Raw genomic sequence first — 12941 nt, forward strand, 5'->3', positions numbered from 1 at the left:
GTTCTCACTACTTTCCTCCCTTTCTTTTCCCCATTTTCCTTAATAAAATTTTCCTGGTTTCCTTTTCCAGTAAGAACTTGCCTCATGTCTGTGTATCAGTGGTGCCATCCGAGCGAAAGATCTTTTAATGGGCTTCAACCTGAAATATTTATATCACTGATTAAATTAAAGCTGGTCAGCTTATTTTTAGCTTTAACTTTTTTAAAAATCTCCTTAAACTCTTTATCCATTAGCGATGGGTACTAACGCTAGTTTATTATATAGTTAGCTGCAAGTAAGCAATATCTTAATGTTAGTTTATTATATAGTATTAATTATTTTCTTGTTGTTTCCTGACTTGTACTTATTGTAGAAATGAATTTGTAGACTTCAGCCTGAAATTTTCTACTCCTTTCTTAGGCACTGGAGGCTTATTTGGATCAAAACAACAAACAGATCGAGGACATAGTGGCGCTGGTGCGTGGGAAACTCTCCAAACAGAACCGAGTGACTCTGGGAGCACTTGTTGTGCTGGACGTGCATGCACGTGACGTCTTGGCCTCGCTTGTCCGTCAAGGTGTAGATGATGAGAACAACTTCGAGTGGCTCAGCCAGCTACGTTATTACTGGATGGTGAGTGTGTGTAGTCTAGCATATATGCTTAGAGACAGCAATGGGTCTTTCCTAAATCAGCAATATAAAATACTAATCTAATTTTTGAAATATTAATAATCTCTCCTAATATCATGATCCAAGCGAGGCAGATCTGTGAAAGGCTTTCTTTTCCTTTCATCTCTTTAACATTTCTTTTTAATTCTTCAGGAGGAACAACTCCAGACCAAAATGATTAACGCAGGCCTAGCTTATGGCTATGAGTACCTGGGTAACACACCTCGTCTTGTCATCACCCCTCTCACCGATCGGTGCTACAGGTCAGAACAACTTAATGCTAAATTATAATCACACACTGCAGTGGTTTGTCCTTTACATTACTCTGTGAAGACATTGTTTGTAGCTCTTATAGTGCTTTACCTTTACATTTCTAACTTGCAATCTCTTTAAGCAATTGTATATATTATTTATTATGCTGGTTATATGTGTGTGTGTGTGTGGAAAATTTTAAAACAATCATTAGTGCGTTTCAGTAAGTTTTACTTTTTCTGATTTCGTTTGCATTTAAAATAGACGATATATTGTTTTTTTCATTGTAAAAAAATTTAGGAATATTGACATTTATTAGAACATAAAATACAATACAACAGCATGACATAATGCAATACTCTGTGTTAACGAGTTGGATGTACAGTATGTCCTGCATTATGTCTTCTGCTGTCTTTTGTATAGAATTTTTGTATAGATAGTTTTGTTAATTTATGTTATTAATTTTATATTGTACGTATGTAGCACCTTGGTCCAGGAGAAACATTTGTTTTGTTTCACTCTGTACTGAACTGTATATGGTTAAAGATTTGTCTTGACATTTTTCTATGCACTGTACTGTCCCGGTCCAGATGATTACACTGTACATACATATACATTAATACACTGTACAGTCTATAGCTCATAAATGCTAGTTGTATTTAATTTACTGTCTGATGGTAGCCACAGTATTGTACTGTGTCATAAATAGAATAAGAATATTATTGTACTGACTTTAGATCATTTTTGGTTTGCAGACAGACCTTATAAAACCAAGTTTATCTTTGACTTTGGTGATAAAACTTTATACTTTGCAAAATTAAAAAGAAACTGATTAAGTTTACATATTGAATTCATTTCGACCAGAATAAAACTGCCCTTTGTCTTTGTCAAAATGTCTTTGTCTCTAGAACCCTTTTTGGAGCACTGCACCTGCATTTAGGAGGAGCTCCTGAAGGCCCAGCAGGTACAGGGAAGACCGAGACGACTAAAGATCTGGCCAAGGCTGTGGCTAAGCAGTGTGTTGTCTTCAACTGCTCTGATGGCCTTGATTACATCGCCCTGGGAAAGTTCTTTAAGGTCAGTAACATTTATCTGTGTCTGAATTGTGTTATAAATGACATTTGTATTACGTTAGGTCTTGGTTCACAGTTTTACTTATACTGATGTAACGGCCAAAAGAACACATGTATGAATTATCTTCTATGTCAGACTACTTGATTAAATAAAACAGATAACCAGCAGTTTATGTTTAATTTGTTCTACCTAACAGAATGCTTAACTTACAGCAGCTACTAAAATGATCTTCTTTTTAGCAAATAAAGTAATAAACAAACCAGGCTTTAAGTCCTTTAAGGTTTGTCTGTTTGCTTGTTAAACTCATTGTCCTTTCTCTGCTTGTTGTAGGGCTTGCTAGCTTGTGGTGCGTGGGCGTGCTTTGACGAGTTCAACCGAATTGACCTGGAGGTGCTGTCTGTGGTGGCACAACAAATTTTCACCATTCAGAGAGGTGTGTATTGCAATGTCTATATATACCGTTTATATGATCACATCAATAATTGCAAAACTAATCTTTAAAACTTATGTAAAACTTATGTAATTATTTTGATATCCTGATAAAAAATGTTGGCCTTTCTGGATATCATAGTCTATGATATCACCTCACTGATAATGAAATGGATAGTGATAGTGATAGTGAAGGATCTATTTAGAAACATGTTATACTGATTAGGCACTCATTTAAATAAATATTTTTGCCCCATAAATATTATTTGTTAAAGCTCTAGAGCAGTCCAAAGAAATCCTTGTTTCTGTGCAGGGATTGCCACTCATTCTGAGATGCTGGTGTTTGAGGGGACGGAGTTAAGGCTCGACCCGACCTGTGCTGTCTTCATCACTATGAACCCGGGATACGCTGGACGCTCTGAACTGCCTGATAATTTGAAGGTATGAGTATCAGTATAACTATTTTACTGATTTAATTGTTTAAATAAATGTAGATGCTATATCATATGCCGTTTTAGTTGTTGTGTAAATATTATATTTTGCCCTAAATGTATTTCAATATTCTTATCACACAATCATTCTTTTGCACTCTTTGGGATGTTATAACATATTATATTACTAATTTCCTTTGCAAGGAAAAGAGGAAGGCAGACATATTTAATATTACAAATGTTTTATATAAAGTATGTTTTTCCATAATGCAGACATTTTTATGGACTTAGACAATCAATATAGAACTCTTAAAACCCACATTTTTCAAATGTTTGCCTTAGGCCCTGTTCCGCCCCGTGGCCATGATGGTGCCTAATTATGCCCTGATTGCTGAGATTGTGCTCTACTCTTGTGGTTTTGTAACTGCTCGTCCGCTTTCTGTGAAGATTGTGGCAACATATCGCCTCTGCTCTGAGCAGCTGTCCTCTCAGAGTCACTATGATTACGGTATGAGAGCCGTCAAATCCGTCCTGACTGCTGCAGGAAACTTAAAGGTAAGCCAACTTCGTCAGACATTACTCACTTATACAAAACTTACTTAAGATTTACAGTCCTGTAAAAAGGATTCTCCTGTTTATTTATATATTTTCGTTTTTGCATATTAGTCACACTTAAATTATTCAGATCATTAAACTACTTAAAATATTATACAAAGATAAACTGAGTAAATAAAAAAAAAATTTAAATAATGATTTCATTTATTAAGGGAAAAAAAGCTGCGATTACTTTTAGGTTTCGACAGATTTTTCCCTTAATAAATTAAATTTGGTTAAAAAAAACATTTTGTATTTACTCAGTTCATCTGTGTGTAATAGTAAAAATTTGTTTAGTAAACTTAGTTTGATGGTGTGAATCATTTAAGTGTGACAAATATGCAAAAAATTATAAAACAAAAAATAGGACAAATACTTTTTACGGCACTGTATATCTAAGATAAATACTGTTCCTACATCATTTGCTTATTTTATTACCCAATTATTTTCCTTATTGTGATTATTAATGCTGAGGGGGGAAAATAGTTTCCCTTTTCTTTTTATTTGTTTCTTTTTTTAGCCTTCTCTTACATGTGCACTTTGTTTGAAATGTCCATAGCTAAAGTTTCCGGATGAGAAAGAGGACATTCTTCTGCTGAGGTCCATCATTGATGTTAACCTTCCCAAATTTTTGGCCCATGACCTGCCACTGTTTGAGGTAAAATGTGCTTCAGCATGTTTAAAATGTTTCATCTCAACATCCGTCATCCATGTACAGAAGCGTACATTAACATGAGATATTATATAGTTACAATTGACTTTTCAGATTTTAATTTAGCACTATTTGACTTTTCACTCTACTTTTTTCTTTTGCACTTGTCATCTCCCTTTATTGGGCTAATCTAATCCCCTGTAGGGAATCACTTCAGATCTCTTTCCTGGTGTACAACTTCCCAAACCAGACTACACTGTCCTGCTGGAGGCCATAAATGAGAATTGTGAAAAGATGAACCTCCAGATGACAGATTTCTTTGCAGAGAAGATCCTGCAGATTTTTGAGATGATGATCGTGCGTCATGGCTTTATGATGGTTGGAGAGCCGTTTGGCGGGAAAACGTGCGCCTATCGAGTCCTCGCTGCTGCCTTGAACGATGTCTTCGAAAAGGTGAAATGCTTCTTTTCTCATTTGTGGCCAGAAATCCAAGTTGACATCACGCTCCTTCTTCCTCACAGCTTTAAAACAAAAAGGAAGTGGAAATTTTTATTGTATGAAAACAAGCAGCCATTCATAAGGAAAACCTATCTAGTTTTTGGAAAATATAAAATGCTGTCTTCATATATATAAAAAATATAATTTTTTTAAATGTAAAAATATCTTCTTTTTTTTCAATCCAGGGTCTGATGGAAGAGAACAAGGTTCTCATCACTGTTATTAATCCCAAGTCCATCACAATGGGTCAGCTTTATGGTCAGTTCGACCCTGTCTCTCATGAGTGGTCAGATGGTATACTTGCTGTCAGCTACAGAACGTTTGCCAACTCTCAGGTACTCGCTACAGAACCTTTGCCAACTCTCAGGCATTTATTGGGGTTAAGTGATGGAATTATGCACTTATATCATCTTTGCCTAAAAAAAGAAAAAAACATGTGGGTGATACCAAGTACCCCCCATGAATCAGATTCTGTTGATTTTGTTCTATACACATTCTCTCAAATTTTATACATATTTCCATAGTTTTCTTTTTGCGACAATTACCATTGTTAAAAGCGCTATGCAAAATAAATAAAATCAAAATTAAATTGAATCACTAGTTTGTCAATCTACATTTAGCAGAAATAACTTACAATTTCCTGTATGAGTCTGTATAATTCCTCAGTCTTTCAGATTCTTTTGGAAAAATGTTGGCCCATTCTTCTTTCACAATATTTCTTCTGTATTTGGGCACTCGCGTAAAGTCCCACCACAGCATTTCCACTGGGGTTGAGGTCTGGGCTTTGACAAAAAACCTTGATTCCTTTATTTTTCAGCTCTTTTGATGTATATTTCCTGTAGTGCTTCATATCATTGGAGTACCTTGAATAATGAAAGTCGACTCCATGTGAACTTAAACACCTTTCCTGTTATACTAAAATTCCAGCCTCCTAACACACAGCATGCCTGCAGATCAATCCCTTCTATCTGTTATCACCTAAATGAGGATGGGTTCCCTTTTGAGTCCGGTTTCTCTCCTATTGTCTCCATGCATCTAAGGGACTTTTTCCTTGATAATTTGATCATTTTCATTTATTCATATTTTATCACACATTTTAAACTCTAATTACCCTAATTGCCTTGTTATTGAGCATTAAGGCCAAACAAGTCCACTTCGTCTATAGGACATTGTTTCGGAAGTCTTGTAGTTTGATTCAGTTTTGCGAACCTCAGTTGTACTTCCATGTTCTTTTAGACAGAAGAGGTGTTGTTGTTTGCTGTCATGGACTTTAACACTTTACTATGTATATATATATTAAGTTAATATTAATGCTGTTGATCCGAGGTTGTAACTTTAAGACCTGCTATGTTCAGATGATTTTCATAAAGAAGAACAAACAGTACCATTAAAAGGGGGTGTTGTAACTTGAACATGACTGTAATCAATAGCTATATTAAAAATTAATGATATTTTATTTTTTGGTATATAAATTTTAGTTAGATATATTTAGTTTTATTTATATAATATAAATTGGATTAGTCTTAAGAAGAAATCTATAACATTTGTCACACAAGTGTCTACAGAGGCATGTCTATCACACAATGTCCATAGGATTACTATACTCATTACATAAGATATATTGAAATATCGGAATTCAGATAGCTTGATTCCTCACATATACATATTTTAACAGTGAAAATTAGTCAGTTGAGTGAAAATGCCCCTTTTAGAACAGTCTGCCTGTTTGCAAAACAATAAACACAATTTCTTCTTCATTTAGACACCGGAAAGGAAGTGGCTAATCTTTGATGGCCCTGTGGATGCAGTGTGGATCGAGAACATGAACACAGTACTTGACGACAATAAGAAACTGTGTCTAATGAGCGGTGAGATCATCCAAATGTCTCCTCAAATGAGCCTCATTTTTGAACCCATGGACCTGGAGGTGGCTTCACCTGCCACGGTAAGAGAGGCTACAGTACTACTGCATTTATTACTGTGGTTATTTATAATAATTAATAATCTGTACTCTCAGTATGCTAACCTGTGATCAGTGTACAGTACTTTTAAATGTGACAGTTTGATAACTGGTGGTGTTTGTGTGCAGGTGTCTCGCTGTGGTATGATCTACATGGAGCCTCATATGCTGGGCTGGAGGCCATTAATGGTGTCCTGGATCAACACTCTGCCATCCACACTGACTTGTGTGCACAAAGATCTCATTGCCAGCCTCTTCGACCGCATGATGCCCGCCTGCCTGCAGTTTGTCCGCAAAGCCACCAAGGTGCTCGTGAAGTTTAGCACGTAAATCTTTAACATTTACCACGCTCAGTGAGGCTTGTAGGGTCAGAGATGGAGCTCTTGGGTCTTTTTGTATGTTTCTGAGCGTTGTACAGTCTGACCTTGGGGTGAATGTGCTGGCACGTCGACTCCAGGAAAGATTGCCAACTGCTCATGTTATTTGTGCTGAAGAAAAAATTTTTTTTTAAAGAAGAAGAAAAAAAGAACATTATCGGGACCCATTACAATTTGAGCCTAAGGTTACAAAGTCTTCCCAGCTTGTGTGAAATAAATATTTATTCTTTACATTTTTGGGTCAATGATACATCCCAGTATAGTCGCACTGATTCTTCATAAAAGTGAGATCTGACCTCTTGCTTTTTCTGTTTTATGACCCACACTAGGAGCTGTCTCCAACGTCAGACACCAATCTCGCTCGCTCCCTGATGAACCTGATGGATTGTATGATGGATGAGTTCAAAGATGAGCGCCAGATGAAGGCTCTAAGCGAGAAAGATATGTGCTCCTGGCTTGAGGTGAGAGAGTGCTCAAACCTTAACCACACAAGTGTTGCCTAGTGTCGTATTCACAGACTTTGATATGATCTTCCTGTGTACTCAGGTTGCCTAGTATTTTCATAAATTATCAAAGTCAAACTAATTTGGTTCTGTCTGTCTGTCTCTTTCTGTTGTCTAGTGTATTTTTGTCTTCTGTCTGGTGTGGTCAGTGGGTGCCAGCTGCACAGAGCCTGGAAGAGTAAAGTTTAATGCTCTGGTTAGGGAGCTGCTTACAGGCGCTCTGTCTAAGAAGACACGAGACACTCACGGCATCCTGGAGCAAGTAGAAGCACCCAGCAAGCAGCTCACAGTGCCCTTACCTGCTGAGGGGAGTGTCTATGATTATTACTTTATCAAAAAGGTTAGTAGCACTGACATGACAGGAAAAGGCCATTTGCATGTTGCCTGCTGTTTTGGTTTTATTTTAAAGTGTAAAAATCAGACTTGAGAGCGACACTAAACTGGGTCTTTAGAGGTTTAATTTGCAATTTTATTCATACAGTAACATTAGGATAAGTTACATTAACATGTTAGCAAGCTGCTGTTTGTTATTTAAGAAGTAACGCACAAATAAAATGCCGTTATAGGAAAATAATCAACAGTGGTGATGTAATCACCCTAAAGTGAAATAGGACAGCAGTGTTAACTGTTACAGTACATTTAATTTATGACAAGTTTATGTAGATTCATGACAAATAATAAAAAATCATTCTGTTTCAAAGCCAGAAACAATTTGTTTTTGCAATTGCAATTTGAGCTATAATATACAGTAGCCCTGAAGTGCAAAACAAATTAACAAAACTGAAAACAAATTAAAAATCAAATAACAAAACCCAAACTATTTTTTTTTTATGGAGGGGGGGAGTTTTGTTGTTTTGTTTTTGGTTTTGTTATTTTGTTTTCGGATTTGTTAATTTGGTTTTGAATTTGTTAATTTGTTTTCTGTTTTGTTAATTTGTATTGCACTTCTCGGCCAGTCAGATATTAGTTATTTTGTTTTCCGTTTGTTAATTTAGTTTTGAGTTTGTTATTTTGTTTTGAGTTTTGTTAATTTGTTTTCAGTTTTGTTAATTTGTTTTGCACTTCAGGGCCATCGTAATAATATGGTCCTTTACTCCAAATGAGTTCTAGGTTTATTAACTGGATAAGTAAATACCTATACATCATTATTTCATTCATAATGTAAAGATGCTAATGTGCATTAATAAATTAATAAAGGTAAAAAACTCTGTGATTTGACCCAGGGTGCAGGCAAATGGGAGCTGTGGGTCACGCAGCTGAAGCAGGCGCCAATGATCCCCAGAAGCGCTCAGTTCAATGAGATTATCGTACCCACAGTGGATACAGTGCGCTATACAGCTCTAATGGAGATGCTCATCACCCACCAGAAGCCCACCATATTTGTGGGCCCTACAGGAACTGGCAAAAGCGTGTACATCACAGTAAGTATCTGATAAAAATCTGAAAAAATTTGATCAATCCTAACAAGACTATGTATACCATAGATACAAAGTGTTTAATTTCCCGTGGAGAAGAGCGTTCATTGTGTTTATAATAGTTTAAAATGTGAATAAGGTTATTAAAGGTCAGTTATTTAAAGTTTATTTTCTGAATCCATGACCCACTCACACCTGATTCCATTGACCAGAAACATTAGAGAATACCTTTAGCACCAACAAGTCTTCTCACTCACACGCTGAGTACCTCATGTGTGCACATGACAACAGCTTGTGATAAACGACTATTTGTTTGCCTCCTCTAACCTACAGTATGAGGCTTCTGACATTCCTTTGTGTTTCTGCAGAACTTGTTGTCCAAAACTGTCTAGTGAGATTTACTATTTTTTACTTGTTGTTGCTCTGCAGGACTTTCTGTTAAAGCGACTCAACAAGGATATATACAATCCTCTGCTCATCAACTTTTCAGCGCAAACCTCAGCTGCACAGACTCAGAACATCATCATGTCTAAGTTGGACAAACGACGCAAAGGAGTGTTTGGTGCCCCACTCGGACAAAGGATGGTAGGATGGAATTTTTAATACATTCTACATAGGGTGTGATCATATAACAAGATTACTGACTGGTTTTGCAGTGTGTCTAGTATTATTTATTCGGTATTACTTATTGTATGTACTAAGCAAGCAAAAATCCAATAATGTCTGGACAACAGACAAATTGATTTTGATCTTGATCCTTGATTAAAAGAGGTCTCAGTTTAAACATTGCTTAAATTGTATGCATTTTCTACCATGGTCCAGGCTCTGGGATAATCTGCTAAAGGACATTATTATAGTGTAAGATTTATGTGTTACTTGACATGCATGATTGTGTAGGTGGTGTTCGTGGATGATGTGAATATGCCTGCAAGAGAGACGTATGGTGCTCAGCCTCCTGTGGAGCTTCTACGCCAGTGGCTGGATCACTGGAACTGGTACGACATGAAGGACTGCTCCACAATCAACCTGGTGGACATACAGCTGATGTGTGCCATGGGGCCTCCTGGTAAGTCTCGCTATTTCACGCAGAACATGCATAATTACAAGGTTCAATAACTGAACTCCATTTTTCTTATATTGCTTTTGTTGTCAGAATGGAATGTGTGACTAAAGTCCTACTTCTTGGATTGTTTTTGTCATTCTCAGGTGGTGGGAGAAACCCAGTGACACCTCGTTTCCTCCGGCATTTTAACACAGTAACGATCAATGAATTCGATGAGACGACCATGCAAACCATTTTCACCAGAATCCTGGAATGGCACTTAACTATACGGTAAATGACTGTGGCTGTATTTCTCTTGTTCGATCCCAGACCCCATGAAATATGTGCCTTATATGTTGCCTTCCAGTAAATTAAAATGTAAAATGTATAATACTTTTTTCAGATCTTAATTGTGCTTTGCTGTTTAGAATAGTTATTTTCATTATTATTTGAATGACGCGGGTCTTACAAGAGGAAAAACCGCGTGAAAATACTCTGATCCAAAGAGGCAATCAGCGTGGACACTGTACCTGGCGTGTCCTGATACTGTACCTGCGCATTTTGTACAATCATTAGGTAGCACCGATAAAGGTATTAGGGAAAAAGCCAAAAATAAAGCAAAGACAGAGCAAAAGACACAACTTTAATGTCTTTAAGCTTCAGCTGGCGTGAAAGAGAGAGAAGGAGCAGCACGCAGCGCAGTTGGCGTGCATGCTCGCTCAAAGCACATACATACAGTATAAAAAATCGGTAAGGGCGAACGCCCCGAGAGGATCATACGTTTTTTATTTAAGTTTCAAGAGCCCTGTATAGTCTCGAGGAGACTAATAAATAATCCAACACTATGTCTTTCCATGCATGTCATAAGCACTCCTAGTATTTTGTTGACACCTTCAAAAGCCCTGCGTATGGGCCCTTATAAATATTAATACATTGCTGGGTGCGGCTCTCTAACCCGCACCACATAACAATATAAATAGCAAACGAATAAACAGATTTCAATAACCCCAACTCACCTGTGATCAGTAATTGGCGATCGTTGTTTATAATTTTTGTTATAATAAGTAGAATAATTTCTTTAATGCTGACATTTGCCAAATATTCTAAAATAAATGTATACTTGTGCTTTTTTAGGTTTAACTTTCATGCAACATTTTCCATACTCACGTCTCAGATTGTGTGTGCCACCATGACAGTGTATCAGGAGGCCACTAAGAACCTTCTGCCTACCCCTGACAAGTCTCACTATCTTTTCAACCTGCGTGATTTCTCCCGTGTTATCCAGGGCATTTGTTTATCTCGCCCAGAGAGTGCAGATGACCCCAAAGCTATTAAACGCTTGTGGGTGCATGAGGTAGGAATGATAAATACAAAATGTAGTTTAAAAACAACCTATTTATAATATTATGCAGTGGAACTTTGGATTGCGAGCATAATTTGTACTAGAACCATGCTTGTATATCAAAACACTCATATTAAATCGAATTTCTCCATAAGAAATATTGAAAACTTTGAAAAAATGTAAGAATTAATATAAAAATAATTAATACAAAATGTAAAAAGTAAAAATAAAAATATTGGCTTAGTTGTGATCACATGCCACTTGGCAGATATTGCGCATGCGTACTACTCGTATATCAAGACCTCAAATTTTGCTCATCTTGCAAAACGCTTGCAAAACAAATCCAAGGTTCCACTGTACTTGGATATTGAGAAAATTTTTAAAGCTCTGACATAATGCCTGTACTGTTCAGGTACAAAGAGTTTTTTACGACCGCTTAGTTGACCCATCAGACCGAACCTGGATGGTGGGGTTCTTGCAGACGGTCTGCAAGTCCCTCCTAAAGGAGGATTTTCATCAGCTCTTCAACCACCTTGACTTAGACTCTGATGGACGTGTAACTGAAGATGACTTGCGCAGTCTCTTGTTTTGTGATTTTCATGATTCTAAGGGTGAAGACCGAAACTATCGTGAAGTTGGTGACCTTGATAAGCTACGGCAAGTGGTTGAGGCCCACCTAGAGGACTTTAACAACATCAGCAAGGCACCAATGAACCTTGTACTTTTCCGATTTGCCATTGAGCATGTCTGTAGGATCTCCCGTATCCTAAAACAGCCACGAGGTCATGCACTCCTGGTTGGTGTTGGAGGTAGTGGTCGGCAGTCTCTGACTCGCCTGGCTGCTCACATGGCTGAAGCCGAACTTTTCCAGGTGGAGATCTCTAAGAGTTATGGCATGACGGAATGGCGTGATGACCTTAAACAGATTATGCGCAAATCAACATTCGGGGATACCCATGGCGTCTTCCTCTTCACTGACACACAGATTAAGATGGAGTCGTTCCTTGAAGATGTTAGCAATTTGCTCAACACAGGCGAGGTTCCTAATCTCTTTCCTGTGGATGAGAAGCAAGACATCTGTGAACGTATGCGGGTCCTGGATCGCCAGCGGGAGAGGGATAAGCAAACAGATGGAAGTTCTCTGGCTCTGTTTAACATGTTTGTAGAGCGCTGCCGTAGTCAGTTGCATGTGGTGCTGGCCATGAGTCCAATAGGTGATGCCTTCCGAGGCCGTCTGCGACGTTTCCCTGCACTTATCAACTGCTGCACCATAGACTGGTTCCAGGTAATCACTGCATTTGTTTTGTAAGAGTCTCATGGATGTACCACTAACAGCTGAAATAATATTACTTAATTAAATGCACAGTAGCTTTACTAGAGTTAATTCAGGTAAAAAGTTTTTTATCCTGCTTTATTATTTCTTATGTAATATGTTGACTTAGGGAACACCACAGACATGAGGCAAGGTCTTACATGAAAATGGTTTTTTGGTGAATAATAAAAGATCAGGTTTAGAGGAAAGGCAGGAGGATCAGCCATTTTTTTACGGCAACTAAATCGCAACAGCTGGCCATCGCAGTCCATCAGCAATTAACCCTCTACAAGCTGCTGAACGGCAATGAACTTTACTCAACCTTAGATGGTCCATAAGGCACACACCATGGCCCTCACAACACACCATTTCTAGCCCAGCTCTCCACTCAGTTCTTTTGACTTCCCCTGAA

The 12941-nt window shown here is 37.6% G+C and overlaps 1 protein-coding gene across 1 annotated transcript in view; it reads left to right on the forward strand.

Annotated features, from left to right (window-relative positions):
- LOC128533255 (dynein axonemal heavy chain 7-like) overlaps positions 1–12941 on the forward strand; it is a 45758-nt gene that overhangs the window by 13408 nt on the left and 19409 nt on the right. Inside the window, exons 21-39 of the mRNA XM_053507509.1 lie at positions 400–612; positions 802–911; positions 1809–1977; positions 2305–2407; positions 2717–2844; positions 3177–3389; positions 3988–4086; positions 4285–4533; positions 4764–4913; positions 6341–6523; positions 6668–6844; positions 7245–7376; positions 7537–7758; positions 8642–8839; positions 9263–9418; positions 9731–9899; positions 10040–10166; positions 11010–11229; positions 11630–12502. Of these exons, the coding sequence (XP_053363484.1) occupies positions 400–612; positions 802–911; positions 1809–1977; positions 2305–2407; positions 2717–2844; positions 3177–3389; positions 3988–4086; positions 4285–4533; positions 4764–4913; positions 6341–6523; positions 6668–6844; positions 7245–7376; positions 7537–7758; positions 8642–8839; positions 9263–9418; positions 9731–9899; positions 10040–10166; positions 11010–11229; positions 11630–12502 (3891 nt within the window). The remainder of the gene's footprint in view (positions 1–399; positions 613–801; positions 912–1808; positions 1978–2304; positions 2408–2716; positions 2845–3176; positions 3390–3987; positions 4087–4284; positions 4534–4763; positions 4914–6340; positions 6524–6667; positions 6845–7244; positions 7377–7536; positions 7759–8641; positions 8840–9262; positions 9419–9730; positions 9900–10039; positions 10167–11009; positions 11230–11629; positions 12503–12941) is intronic.

The sequence above is a fragment of the Clarias gariepinus genome, chromosome 11 (genome assembly GCF_024256425.1).
Source record: "Clarias gariepinus isolate MV-2021 ecotype Netherlands chromosome 11, CGAR_prim_01v2, whole genome shotgun sequence".
NCBI lineage: Eukaryota > Metazoa > Chordata > Actinopteri > Siluriformes > Clariidae > Clarias > Clarias gariepinus.